The 15,651-nt window shown below is 35.6% G+C and overlaps 1 protein-coding gene across 1 annotated transcript in view; it reads right to left on the bottom strand.

The window, feature by feature from the left end:
• LOC142350696 (uncharacterized) overlaps positions 1–13,012 on the bottom strand; it is a 28,953-nt gene extending 15,941 nt beyond the window's left edge. The window contains exons 1-5 of the mRNA XM_075402625.1: positions 12,275–13,012; positions 10,284–10,421; positions 9,810–9,888; positions 4,718–5,023; positions 3,976–4,129 (exon numbers count right to left, since the gene is read on the bottom strand). Coding sequence (XP_075258740.1) covers positions 3,976–4,129; positions 4,718–5,023; positions 9,810–9,888; positions 10,284–10,421; positions 12,275–12,754 — 1,157 coding nt within the window. The 5' untranslated portion in view covers positions 12,755–13,012. The remainder of the gene's footprint in view (positions 1–3,975; positions 4,130–4,717; positions 5,024–9,809; positions 9,889–10,283; positions 10,422–12,274) is intronic.
• Between the last annotated feature and the right edge of the window lie 2,639 nt (positions 13,013–15,651).

Here is a 15,651-nt window from a genome sequence, read left to right on the forward strand (position 1 = left end):
TAGAAATCTAATTGTAGTGGTTCTCTGATTCCTAAGTTTCACTCTTTATTGAATAATTTTGACTTTTCTGTCTTTTTTGAAAAGTTTTTATCTGCCGTTTGCTTTCGCGATCTTTTTGAGATTAGAATCATTAATTATCTGAGGGCAATTGATGGCCCTGTCAGCTTTGTCAGGCTATCAGTTTTTTGACCATCCTAAAAATTTCAGACTTTTTTAACGTTACCAAACGTTTTCAATAATAAAATTTTGCTGCATTTTCTTTATCTTGGTGACATTGGTTTAAATTTCACCGATCTTTAGATCAGACCCGCGGAGGTAATGAGTTAATGGTTTAATACAAAAGGTAATGGATTCAGCTGTTTGTAAAGTTTTGGTGTTTCGAGTCGCTTCCGGAATTCTTCCGGCTATGTTTTTTTTACCGGAAGTACTATTCGTTCAGACGCTGTTTTGACCTAAAAGTGAAAGTGAGTAAAATTGCCATGTGAACAGTTTTTTTCTGAGCGAGAGAAATTTTTTGATCATGCGCCGTGTTTAGTGAATGACTTTCTGACTTTGAAAAGTAGTTTTTGACTGAACGGCACATATAGATTTTAGCCGTTTTTTCGTCCAGGTGGTCCAGTTTTTTTTGCTTGTAACATGATTTTTTGTGGAACCAGTTTTTTTCGATGCTATAACGAAACGTCAACCTCGGAAAAGGATACCACAGTGTTTTGCAGGGCCTGAAGATGCATTTCAAGTTCAAAATTGGCACATAATTCTTGATTTTTTAGTTTTTTTTTACTTTTTTTTTCTATTAATTTCTTCATTTTTGGATCTTTAAACCGTCTTTTTGTCAAAAATTCGTTAATATGGCAACTTCTTTTTGATAATTCATGTACTCAACGCCTCTTTCTACCTCGATGTAATTTTGTTTTATAAACTTGTACATATGAGAAGCCTATTTTGGTACATTTTTTCCGGTTTTTCAGTTTTTTTGTTTGTATTATGGTTTTAATTACTAGAAATAATTTTTTTTTGCAACACGATGGACTTTATTTTTGTTTCAATAACAATTCAATCATTTTTTGGCGTAAAGTTTTTGAAAATTAGTTAAACGTTTTTCACAAATGCAGTCTCAACATTTTTTGACCGTTTTTTTTGCAAAATGTTCCCATGTTTCGTATTTTCTCTATTTTCCATTCCTTGAGTTCTCTTCAAGAGTATAGATCTTCGTATCGGATGGCGCGTTATCTCTTCTATGTCTCGAATGCTTAATAATGAAATATATTCGTTTTTCTTGATTATTTTAAATTTGATTTTTAACTTTCAAAAATCAAGATCGTCATTTTGTTTCGGTGTTCCTTACATTGTGTCCACATTCTTCACATTCCAGTTTGTATCATTCTATCTTCGGGCTGGCACCTACATTTATTTTCGGTATAATGTTTTTGTCAGTTGTTAAAAAATTGAATTTCTTTTTCATAGATTTTCGTCATTTCTCTGGTTTAAATTGATTTCATTCAACATAAGGCAGTACTGAGAGTCTGCTAGCAAGATTTTTCCAGAACATCCATTTACTAATGGTTACTTCAACTTTCTTCCGACCTTGGTTTTAATTTAAACGATTATTTGCCTTTGAATATTCCTCTGCTGCTTATGTCTTTTCTATGATCAATTTAATTTTTGAATTAGTATGAAATCGTGTTGTCTAGCGTATGTACAAGGAAGAAGTATATGCTCTTTTTTCCTAATTGCAGTGATTAAAAGTGTAATTGTAGTGGTTTTCTGATTCTTAACTTTGAGAATTCTTTTTTTGGAAAGGTTTAACTTAGTTTCTAAGATTATTATCTGCCGTTTGCATTCGCGATCTTTGAGATTAGAATCATGAATTAATTATTTGAGGGCAATTGATAATCCTATCAGCTTTTTCAGCCTATCAGTATTTTGACCATGTTAATTATTTCGGACTTTTTCAGCGTTACCAAACGTTTTCAATAATATAAAAATTTGCTGCGTTTTGTTTCTCTTGGTTAAAGTGGTTTAAGTCACCAAATTTTAGATCAGACCGAGGGAGGTAATGAGTTAATGGTTTAATACAAATGATTACGCCTTCTGCTGCATTTACGGTTTTGTTTGTGAAGTTCTGACGCTTCGAGTCGCTTCCGGAACTCTTCCGGCTATGTTTTTAAGATCTGTTCACACATTTTCACGATTTTTGAAGTCAAATTGGAGTAGTGATTTTGGTCACGCCGAAACAGGAAGTGGAGCGATAAAGCGAGTTGTTCTGCGACGTGAATGTTTTCACAATTGTGTTACAGAAGAGTAAGAAAACTGTGTTATTTTATTGGATCTAACGTTAGGAAAAGCTAGAAGACGTCTGACGCATTAATTTTAGCCATGATTGGACTTTAGACGAAATTTGATATGAGAGCTCGTCTTCGTTTTTTAAAAATTTCCTTTTACTCTCCCTTGCAGTTTCATCGTCAAGTTCCTTAAGGTGGCCGTCATGTTGGAGATAATATAGGTTATAAATCTCAGTCACGTCATCAGATATACTCAAAGTTTTAGTATTTGAAACAAAGGACAGGAGTACAATAACAGTTATATTTTGGAGACAACCCGGGAAGAGGTGTCACCGCTAAAAAACGCTAAAAGATGTAAGGTTGGCGGTGAAAATGATGCAAAAGTGTAAAACTTGCGCTCAATGCGATGAATGCGACAAAAAAATTTTGAGCAGTGAAAATATTTTCAACGCTTCTGCGGTAAAAAAAAAACATTTTCACCGCTAAAAATTGCAATTTTTACAAAAATTAACCGCTAATTTCACCGTTAGTCTACCAACGTTTCACTATTGGAATTGTTGTATAAAAATGCAAGAATAGCGCTGAATAACCGACAAACTCGTAATATTAAAAAAGTTGTAATATGTATCGAACATGATGTCGGTCGAGAATCACCTTATGGATAGATAATCAGCTTATGGATAGAAGCATTTTAACCGAAAATATTTTGTTTTTCAGCCATATATGAGGATATTTGTTTTCATACTTGATATTTTAGCCCGCAAGTACAGTATTGAAAGATTGATACATAATAAAGTTAGGTTTTCGTCACTTTTTCTTTGAAACAAAGCCAATAAACGAATAAAATTTCGAATAAAGTTTTAACAACATAGATTTTACTTTAGTATGACATACTTTTCTCCCAGATTAAGATTTTTGTTCGAAATGATTCATGAAAGTGCAAATTAGACTAATGAAATCACTCAGGCAAACTAAAACCACACTTTGGCTATTTCTTTGAAAAGTTTGGTGTGTTCACCTGCTCGTTCAAAATTTGAACTGAAAAGACCCATCCAGATCAAAATGGAGTATAATCCAGACTTTAACTCGAATTTTATATCTAATGGTGCAAACTTGAGGATCTTGAAGTGAAATCTGAGCTATTACCAATGACACTAAGCTTTGTTTAAACTCCATTATTTTAAAATTTTAAAATTTATTTTGTTTCAAGTCCCTACCGTTCTTGTGCATCATCTTTTATGTATCTGTTTCTTCTGTTTAATTACTTTTACGTTTGTGGTGTCTATCGAATCTTGATCTATCCAGGATTCCATTTTGAGATGAACGAAGAATGTCGTTTGAAGCCTGTGATTTTCTTGGGTTTTTCTTGGACCACCTCGGACGAAACTTTAAAAACTTAATAAGACTTATCAAGTGCCAAAAACCGTACAAAACTTTGTACGGCGCGTATATAGGGCCGTATTTTCCACAACACTTTAGCCATATGATATAATTAACAATTTCTAAATAAGTTTTACTTAAACTCGATTTTAAATATAACGCTTATCTCGCAGACATGTCATTTTTTTTATTACTTTGTTACTGTGCGCCGTAAAAGACCGTATGAATCTTGGTAAAGTCTTAGTCCGGCACCTTAGTAATCTTGATACGGCCTTAACACGATACCTTAAAAGTCAATACGCGACTTACTTACCCGCAAAGGCGATCAGTTGCTGAGAAGAAGAAGGCAGGGTCTGTCTCTGAGTTCCCATTGCGTATTTGAATGTAGTCGTAGTCACATCTCTCATTGTTACTCGTCTCAATGCCAAAGTTTTGGTCAATTGATATCTCAACAACATCAGTAGGACCTTAAGAAATATCGCTCGAGTTAATACTGTGGTGATACGGTGACGATCATCAATATGAATAGATTTATTACTCAATCTGAGTTTGTTATTTAGTTGTCCTTCCATCTTGTTCAGCTAACTATACATAGTTGCACATGCTTTTTTTGTCACTTGACTTGGCAACCAAGGTTAAGGTCCTCGTTTAAAATCACTTATGATCAGACCACCCTGAATATACCGGGGGGGGGGGGGGGGGTTTCAAAAATTACACGTCGATGACATGTTCTGAGTCGGCCAATTTTGAACGAGGAAAACTCAGATCTTTGGAGGTCATCATTGGTTCAAAATTCTCAGAGTGGTGATTGAAACAGCAATAATTAGACTTTTAATTTGGATCTATATATTATTGGCCTCCAATTCAGTGGTTATAGAATTTTTACGCTCTCCATCAACACATGCTGTTTTTCATTCGGTAACATGCTTCATAACAAATGTAATCTGTAAATCTCTAATCAACGGCATTGACAGGTAAAGAGCATACAGGGGAGGGGGGGGGGTTGAAACGGGAGTATATGGGAAACGAGACAAAACTGATTGATAGAAACGAACCAGGAGCTGATATGACCCAAGTGCAGTCTGTGTCTCTGTTGTAGAAAGAATTGGGCCAATTCTCTGAACTGAAGGTCTGCTCAGAACTGGTAGCCGAGAGAGGTCCCCCGCAAGTCGTGTATTGGGTGCAATTGAGCTCGGTTCCTTCATCGAATTCATCTCTGCACTCGGTGACGTTGTTACAAGGGAAGGCACAGAGGGGTTCGTCTCTGCATTGTACCAGACCCTGTATGCAGTACCCATCTGGGTTGTAGGCCTCGTACTGTGTAGTGACATCCAGAGACCACGTGCTGCAGTCGATCGGGTCTGCGATCAATCAAACAATTCAAGGTAAAACTCGGATAGAAATTACCTTCACTTACTGCATAAATGTCACCTTAGATTAATATTAGTCCTAATATTGTTGATATTATCTTAACTTTAACTTAGAATGTTTGTTCCAACCACACTTAGTGGGTGGAAAAACTAGATGCTCAACTGGTTTTCTTGTTCAGTGATCTAGTGCCGACTGATTTATTTGATACTGAAAGACATAAGTGGTATATAATTAAAATGGCCTTCGAGAGTAAAAATCTAACCCAATTTTTTTTCGGAAAATACTTAATCATATAGTAAGCCTTTTTATATATTGGTTCTCTGATAATCATATAAAAAACATCAGCGAGTGCTGTAATGAACTGCGTGGTATCAACGTTAAAAAAGTCTGCTATATATTTGTCAACCAGCCAAGGTAGAGGTTTCAATAAACTTGTACCAACCTTGCAAAAAACTTAACTAAAAACTAAAATTGGGTTTTTTGCTCAATTAAAAATGCTTGATGATCCCAACTCTTTGGGGTTTTTCAACGTTACTGTTGCCACTCAAAAATAAAAAACATGCCCTTCATGCTCACTGTCACTCAGCCGGAGTTGTCCAAGTCTAGATTGCCAACTTCCGTGATATAATTTCAGGCGAAATGTTTATCAGGCCATGAGAAAAAAAAGGATAGATAGATACGACGACTAGTAATTTACTATTCGGTGCCAAGTACATTTATCGATTTGTTTCCTCAATTTTGAACACCATTTGCCCCGAACCGAACTTCAAGTCTAAATTAGTACTAGGCAAGTCTTATATCGTTTTTTAGTACTAGGCAAAATTTAGAGAAGTGTTGCAAGTCTGGCATGTCTTGGCCAAGACTTGAGTAACACTTGCACGTTATTTTCCAAGTGAAAACTAACTTTTCAAAGATTTCTCGGATTTTGCACAGTGCCACAATTTTGGGCCTAATATTAAGCCCATGAGTCTTTCAAAACAATCAACAAGCACCCTGGAGGTCAAAGAAGGCCATATTAATAGTTTTTAGCCAATTTTTGGTCATTTTCATTCTTTTCATCAGTCTCGGCGTTTTCTCGGCTATCTCTCACGATTTATCCAGTTGTCAGCGACTTCATTTTTGGCTATTTTCGACGTTTTCCTGACAGATTTGACATATATTGTCTATTTTTGACGTTTTTGGCCATGTTTGATGCTTTTACTGGCCACGAAATCAATCAGTTTTTGGCATTCCTTCCAAATTTTTATTTGATGTTTTACCGGCCATATTTCACGTTTCTGTAAACCATTTTTTGACCGCCCTGACAAGTATTCACACTTGCCGAGTCCTGGCTAAGACTGGGATACAGTTTTGCCAAAGTTTTCACAAAAACATAGCACGAAATCAAGACCCAATTTTGGTTCAGAACCTTAATGGGACACGAAATCAACAAAAAGAGGAATCAGTCCAAAATTTGCGATTTCTTCCATTACCACTTCAAATCCACCTAATCCATGGCCCAAAGTATTTCTCAGAAATTTCCAGTGCACTTTAATTAATCGGTTTGAAATAAACAGAAACTTTTTTTTTTTGCAAAAAATGAGTTCAATACATCTTTGCGTTTATCGAAATCAATTTGTTTTGCTCTGTATGAAAAAGGACAAAAATCAACTCTGACGCTTTTATGTTTTAAATATGATCTCATTTTTTTTATTTCTCAGAAAAAAGTTTTTCGGTATTTGTGTTCCTTTCTGATCGCTTGCGGTTATAAGAGCGTTTTAAACTGGGTTTAGACGAAAAAGTGTAGAAAAAGCTAACAATTTTGGTTATATCACTTTTTGAGTTACTATTGGCTTTATCCGATAATTTTCCGGCTAATACGGGCTTTTGCGACCATTGACGTTCTCCTTGCTTACTTTTTGACCTTTTTACTGCCAAGACTTGAATTAAGGCTTGCAACGACTTGCACAAGATTATAGTGCGAAGTTAAGTCACACTTAATCTAATTTCAATTCAGAACACTAATGCGACTCAAAATGGCAATATGAGGAGTCAGCCAAACTTAGCAATTTCATTCAATGCCTCAATTCCAGCTCTTCTGTGAGCCAAAGTTACTCTTAGTTAGTTCTAGTTAGTATTAACTATTCTGGTCAAAATTAATAGAGAAGGATACCTCTGATTTTTTTGTTTTGGCTGTTTTTATCTTTTTCTTTGTTTTTTCCATTTGGCCAAAAATTGTCATTCGTACTTTACCTGCCTTTACAAATTTCATTTTGTCTCGCCCTGGTTCAGAAATGAAAAATACGATAATTTTTATGCCGGTATTTTTCTAATTCGATTTCGCTATTTTTTTTCGTTTTGATATAAGACCGACTATTCATACTTTACTTATCCTTAAAAAACCCAATTTGTCTTGATCTGAGTCAGAAATCAAAAAAATCTATTCCGATCCATACATGTTTCGAATACAATGTCTTTTTTTTCAGGAAAAAAACTTCGGTGTTTTTGTTCTTTTTTATCGCTTGAAATCAAATCAGTATTATAGGAGAGTTTTCAACCTCAGTTTAGAAAAAAGTTCATAGTTTTAGTGGTAGTAGTTTTGAGTTAGTTTTGTCTTTTTTAGACTTTGTTCCGACTAATTTTTGGCTGTTTCTGACGTTTTTCGTCTATGTTTGCAGTTTTCATGGCTGTTTCTGACATTTTGCTGTCTGTTTTTGACAATTTTTGCCCGCTACTGTTGATTTTTAGTGCTTTTCCTTTGAATTGTCAAGACTTGGATTTAGACTTGCCAAGACCAGCACAAGACTGTAGTGCCAAATTGAGTCCAAACCGACTAAATTTTGATTCAGTACACTACTGGAACCCACAATCAGCAACATGACAATGAGTCAAAATTCGCAAAATCTTGCAATACCCCACTTCCACCTAATCTGTGAGCCTAATCTGTTACCCTCAGTTAGTTTTAGTGGGTACTAATTATTCGGTGTAAAATCAACAAGAAACGATACAACTCTTTTTTGTTTTCGTTGTTAAAATGTTTTTTATTGATTTTTCTTTGTTTCGACCAAAAATGATCTATCGTACTTTACTTGACTTTAAAAAACTCAATTTGTCTTGCTCCGGTTTCAAATAGAATGCCAATGTTTTATTTATCAGAGAAGAAGTTTGTCGGATCTTTTCTTCTTTTTTGTTGCTTGTGGTCAAATCAGTGTTACTAGAGCACTTTCAACATGAGAGTAGAAAGAAATGTAGTATGTGGGGCTTGAAACGAAAGAAGTCGGTTTTATTTACAAAAATTTTTTTAAAGTGTAGCCATATGTTATGAGCGCTTTATAATCGGCATATTTTCAAGCGCACCTCCTGGAGAAATATTCTTCAAAAAAATTGCAAACCGATTAAATTGTCCAGGTGATTGATTAAACTAGGTGAAAAATTGTGAATTTTTGTTTGTGTTTAAATTAAAAACTTAGCGATTAGCAGACTGGTGGAACTTTGATGGGGATTGAATTCGTTAGACTACAAATACTTACGTTTAAAAACCGAACATTTGAACGATACGGATGTAACAAATATAAGGACTAACGTAGTTTTTGTCTAACTGAAACAGAGCATACCCGCGATTTCCCTAAGTTTGAAAACGATAATTTTTGACTGGGTTGGTTGACTCTCAAGCTTCGTTCTCGAGAAACCAAATATAAGTTTTTAATCATATGAGGTATTTAAAATTGCAAACCAAATTTTTACATTTTTATGGAAAATAAAATGTTTCGAATAAAAATCTGGTTAGCAGAGGCGAAGGGGATCTGAATCTTAGTCTAGATTGTTGAAGATGACAGTCAACTGGAGACTCAATATTCCACCGCATTACTGCAATACACTGTGTTTGGGCTGTGTTACTGTACTGAAGCTACCCGCAATTCACCAAAGAATCAAATATTTTTAGGACCTTTAACATGTTCAGTTGTTTGTTTTATACAGTTGTTGATTTTGTTTATTTTTTCATATTGATTAACCCTTCAGGTCGATCCAAAGACTTTATAATACTTTGCGCGAAGCATTGACAATCTTGGTTGGCCGACGATTTTGTGTGGTTAATTTTTGTGTAGCTTTCCTCGTTGCTGAGTTTCTTGCGCCAGCATTTTAACCAAAACTTACTAGTTTGAAGACTTTATCTATATATCCATGTCAATGATTGATGCTTTATTGTATTGTTATATTGCTCCGGTCTATCAATCGTCTGGAATTGGGCGCGTTAGTTTCATAAAAATTGATCATAAACAAATAGATTCATAAACATTTTTTGTATCATAAGGTCAAAAAATTTCAAAAGAAAAATTTGTAATAGAAGTGTCTGGCACGAAGCTCCAATTGCTAATTGTTCAACGAAAATATGGCGAGAGGGAGGGCTAACTATAGAAGAATAAGGGAGAAGGAGTGATAGGTTTATAAAAGATAGCAACTTTCAACAGCTCTTGAGGAACTTTCGTTTTATAGGTGTAGCGCACCAGTCCGAGTGAGGAGGCGCTGATTCGAATTGAAAACTATAGTTGCGCTTAGATTTTCACACTAGTTGAGCCTATCAGAGGGTGAGATAAGCATTATCATAGTGGTATGGTACACAAACGGCTGAAAGAGATATAGATTCGAATCTAAAGGCATTTATGATTTTCTCAACGGGGTCGAAGATTTTTCTAAAAACTGTACGAAATATGAATATTAAAGAAGACCACTTTGAACTCGCGATTAGAAGCGACGCTTTGTCGAATACTAAATGAATGAAGAGAGTTAAAGACTAACTTTCACCAGAGTTGCCTTCATCCCAGCCATCGTGACAGTCCTGCCATCCGTCACACACCCACCAATCCACAATACATTGCTACACAGACACAACACAATGTAAAATACCATCTTTGGAATAAAAATTCAAAAGAATTCTGATGAATTCAAATTAACCCATTAAACACCTTGTCTCACACCAAAGTCACAATCAAAGTCACCCCATAAATTCACGGCAAGATCCCCCATAGGCAATTACCCCCTACTCTTACATCAGTTTGGGGGGTAATCAGGGGGGGGGGGGGGGGTAATTTCGACACAGGCTAAAAAAAGGCCACGTTAGGCTTCATCGCACAAAATTTGCTCAAAAATTTCGGTCCCGTTGATCAGAGTTGGAAGTCTGGGCCGCGGCTCAGTCTGATCAGAAACTAAAGCCTGACTTATGGTAGCCTGGGCGAAAGAAAGTTCTTGTTTTATTGTTTTTTTAATACCCACCCCAGTTCCTGGACATTCAGTGTGGCCTGGATCACAGGATGGTAGAGTGTAGTTGATGCCCAGATCCTGAGACAGGGAGGAGTACATGCTGCTCGTCACGTATCCATCTAGGTTGCCAAGTCCCTCGTATTTCGTAATCTACAATGCAGAAGAGTAACAAAAGTGTTGCTATTTCATGTTAGGTCCTGTTTGGGAGTTCTATTTGCATTCGATGATACGTCATTCCATTCAAATCTTGGATATTCTTTCTTGCCTAACTTTTCAAGCACTGTTTCTCGAAACAAATGCAAACAACTTTTCCGCTGCTGTATGTCTTGGTATTTTGTTGCCATAGTATCCTGGTCAAAGAATAAAGTTTGATTTCTAACTGAGTTCTCATTGTAAATTATGACCTTGATGGCTTTGCGAACCATTAACATATCACATATCTTTTTGAGTTTTAGACTTCTCAAACTTGATTCAACTCAACTTGACATTTTTAGTAACCATACAATGACCGTAGCTCAATTCAGTATTGCCCAGACTAATACTAAATTTTTTAGTCATAACTATATCCATGTCTGTTTTTACACGTCACAGCTTTGTGCAACTAATAGCCGTGCCTGCAAGTAAGTCTACATCAAAGTCAAGACAAGTCGAATAAAGGTTAAAAAAGTCAAGAAAAAGTAAAAAAACTGCGAAATCGCAAATTCCAATTAATAATATTATGAGATTTTGGTGGTTCTCAAGTTAATATGAACTCTTCTACAATAACGAACCCTCCAAAAGTACCCCTTGCGTGTCGAACTTATGTAAGATTTACGTTTAGAAACGTTAAAACTATGAAAATCAACGCTTGTCAAATTATATAAGATATTAAATATACATATTTAATAAACATATTAAAAAACTGCGATAATTTTTTCAACGCGCCTCTCTGACTTAAATTTAGTGTCAAAATTAAGTGAAATTATTCACAACCAAATTTGCACACTTTGGAAAACAATAACTTATTTTTGCGAATTTATGCGGTCAAGTCATAATTTTTCATTCATTATTGTTAAAAGTTGGCCCTGTAGGATGATTATTATTACAAACACCTCTTACATGGTGTAGTTTACACATCCGGTTCGCCGATGTTATAGCTTTCTTTGATTTTTTTTTACCAAGCCATATATGTTTCGTATCAATTCTCAGCAGTCATATAAATGATTTAATGTTATAAGCCTGAATTTTTTTGTATACTACTAATAACTGAGCATTTATAGGTAGAAATTGGCTTCGGAGAATTTGATAATTTTACACATATAGAAAGACTGATTCTTTCATTTAGCCAACTTTGCAATAGGGGTAGCATCACAGGGTCTTTTCGCGGATCACAACTTGATGCCGGGGGAATTACATAGTGACATTTCCCCGTTAAAAAATTTTGGAGGAAAACGAAATACGAGTCTTGGTAACCATACTAGGATCATATCTGATTTCTTGGTAATCAATCAATTATCATAAATGATTTCTTTGACTAGTATCGTACTAAAAAACCAAGTATGGATAGTATGAAACCATAGATGAACCTTGTATGAAATCAAAGTAACTTCAACTTGGACATAAAAAATTAATTTATGCAGTCTCCGAGAAACGGTTGGGAAAATAATCGACAGAGATAAATTCAGCAGAGATCAGCCGGAACATATTCTCTGGTCGTTTGCAAATTTTTTAAAAATTAATTTTGTTTTCCAAAACTTTGCAATTTTGGCCTTGTGAAGAAATAGTTTGCAAATATTTGCAAACTTGGTATTATCGAGAACAAATTTGAAAATAGTTGCAAGTTTGAAATTGGTTTTTCTTGGACAAGGGTTACTCATGATTTTCCTTGAAATTCAACTCATATCCAATCTTCAATACTTTTGCGTTTCTTAGCGCTAAGACCTCGGCCCAGGAACTGAGCCTGCTAGTCTATCGATGTGTCTGACGGCAACAGTTTTAATGGTTGAAAAATTACCTAATATTACCTTAGAGATAATGGATTTGCGAACTGGGTTCGAGTTGCAGACAGTGATGCTTGGAAAGGTCGCCTCTGTATTCCTCACAATCGATATCTGAGTGTCGACTTTGTAGTCCAAAAAACTGCCAACCAACGTGACCATCTGATACAGGAAAACGCAGCTCAAAATTGCATAACACACTACCCAGAAAAGCACCCAAAACACATTAGCTGCGCCCACAATTTGCGGAATCAAAGCATCGCCCGAAATTCCAAGTGCTGTTCGCATCGCACGCCATCTTTTGTTCTGGCGCTTGATTTCAACTTTCTCCGCAATAACTTGAGCTGCTTTCTGCGCAGATTTGATTTCAGTCATTGTAAAGTTGCCAAACTTTGGCGCCACTGTTCCATAATTCGGAGGAACATAGCCAAAGTTTGGAGGCGCATTGCTATTAACAGATGATATTTGGCGATAATTAGGTGGATCGTCCGGTAAACTTTCGGCCATAATTGCTTGTCAGTTTGCTTATTGAAGCGTTTGTCAAAATAATGCTTTTCGATGACGCAGATGCTTTGAAGCTTCTTAACTTGAGGACCTGTGATCTCGAATCAAAATTAAGCCTGAAGATGAATGTTCAAACGAACAATCGAATCAAAGTTGACCAGTTTGATGACTGTTGGAGCATTGTAAATTTTTTTAAAGAAATGGTTAAAAGTGGTCATTAATGTTTGGCTTTAGCTTCAATTAACAAAATGATGGTCTGTAAATTTGCTGTGTGCATAAATGGTCTGTATAACTTTTAACTTATTAATGCCAATTATACTTCAGAGATGGTATTTAAGATAAAAGTAAAAGTAACAACGAGTGTTAAATTTTTAGCCTTCTCTTATGGGCCAGAGAAGAAAAGGTAAAAAGGCGCTTGTCTCAGTCGCTCGTTCTGCGTTTTTTCACAAGTTTGCCAATTCATGCGCATTTTGATAGCCAAAAAGTTGACCTTTAATCTTGCCACTGTGAGTATTACACGCTAAGAGTGGAGAGGGAGCATGAATTTAACTGATAGGCGTGACATCTGTTTCTAAATAAGATTTTTTAAACCTTGTTCACTCATTTTCCGCTTTATGACATATCATTATTATTCTGAAAATATTTTGTAGATGACAGCTTTCCAAGGGCTCTTGGAGTACCCACCAAAAAGATATTTATTTTCTAAGAGCTTATTGGATTTTGTATATTAATTTTTAATAAAGAAGGTTTTTAATCACAAGAGATATCTTGTCAGATCTCAAACTTTTCAAAAAAGAGGGATTTTGATGCAGCAGAAGTGAAAAACCAGGTTTCTTCTGATATAGCTGTAAGAGTGTAATTTAATTTCAATGCAATTGTTATAACTTAATTTTACGAGGCCACTGATTCACATTTCAATAATAAATCTCTTTGTAAGAAAGTTTGAAATAGTTGTGCTATCAGGGCTGCTTAGTTTTTGATAGAAAATTGTTTAGAAAACGCATTCAACACTTGCAATTTTAAACAAAATTTTCCGATGAAAAATTTTTTGTCATTCTAGCACCAAAGGGGACACAAAAGTATACGAAACTTTTGAGTCGATCTAAGTTACTCCAGTTTTCAATTCCTTAAACTGCTTCCATTGAATCAAATGAATGAACACATTCAGATACAAACAAAAAACAGACTGACATGCTTTGTTGTACATAGTAAATTCATTTTAATTTAGTGCAGTAAAAGTCTTATACGATGTACCAATTTTAATGATGTACCTAGTTTGAAGGACAGTTATTATAAGTCAAGTTTAGTTCATTTTGTACCCCAGGTTAACATAGTGTTCACAAATACGTCTGATGTTTATTTTTCCGCATCGGGATCTAATTTGTTCATGACCTAAGGATCTCCTGCTCTAGGAGTTTATTTCTCTTCATTTTGCGTTTCGTGAATAGTCGCTCAATTTATTTCATTTAATCTGCTATCGTCTGTATTTTCGAGTTTAGCAAACAAAATTGACTAGGCGGTTCGCCAAGCAATTCCTTGTGCAATTTTGTGTCCAGTGTACACGCTGAGCCAAACGGCTATCCTAATAAACGAAACCCAAACCGATTCTCAATTAAAGTACACAAATCTGTTTGTGTACGGGAAACATAAGCCTAGACACTTTACCTGGCCCTCAACCAGAACCAGAACAAATCCCACTCGAACCCATTAACAAAGACACTATACAAGGATAATCAGCACAATCAGAGCGCGAGAGACTACCCCAGAATGCACAGTTAAAAATTAATTGAGGAAAATATTGTAAATGTCAATTGGAAATCGGAATAATGTGTGACAAAAAGCCCTGGGACCAAGCAGATTGGAAAAATGTCTCCGTAGTATACCTTAGCCCAGGAACCGAAAGGAGCAGAATCTAAGAATGGACACTCTAACTACAGTAGAACCCTAGTAGAAACCCCTAACATCATCGAGGACATTTATTTAGACTAAGAAACATCACTTTCAACAGATATATGCTACCCACAACAAAAAAAACGAAGCAAGAAACATACGAACATTTTTATGGAAAACTGAAAGAACTGTCAGAAGACTTGGAACTATGTAAACAAGAAGGTGCGCTAATAAGAGAACTTTTTGAAGCCAACATGCAAGATTCTTAAATTCGGAAAAATCATTGAAAGAAGCAGTCGTTTCCGGCCAGGCACTACCTTTAGCAGTTAACATGGAACTCGGTCATCGAAATTAAATCCAAAATTCTTATAGTCAATCTATTCCTCAAATAAACGCAATTTCACAAAAACGTCAATTTATCAACTCGAATCAACGCCAAAACTATGAAACACAAACTCGACACACAAATCAACTCTGTCGAAACTGTGGTCTCACTTGGTCAATCAAAAGGAAGACAAACGCATCGGAGAGGATAAAAGCTGCAGCAATTGTAGCCTCCAAAATCACTTTGCTCGTGTGCGCCGAAAGACAAAAATTAAAAATACCAAAAGTAGCTCGTTGGAATGTGAATTCAATAGACGAATATACAAACTATAACTCAGTTAACGCTGTGTCAAATTTGACTATTAACCCAGAATGCGAACTCGATTATAAAAATTCAGATGATAAGATGGTAAAAAGTACTGCAAGTATTAAATTTCAAAATGAACCAAAGAAAACGACACTAAAAATTGGAAACAGAAAAGTGGGCCTTTTAATTGACTCTGGAACTCTCTGTAGTATCATGAACAAGTCACTAGCCACAGAAATCATCATAATTTCATCTCCTGTACGATGGTTAACAACTGCACCCACAAAAGACCTAAAACTTTTGCCAATGAGCCAATTCATTTAATTGGTACGATGCAAACTCCAGTGGAAGGAATCGAGGACGCCGAATTTGTAGTTAT

Source organism: Convolutriloba macropyga, chromosome 1, assembly GCF_964194025.1.
Source record: "Convolutriloba macropyga chromosome 1, txConMacr16.3, whole genome shotgun sequence".
Taxonomy (NCBI): Eukaryota; Metazoa; Xenacoelomorpha; order Acoela; family Convolutidae; genus Convolutriloba; species Convolutriloba macropyga.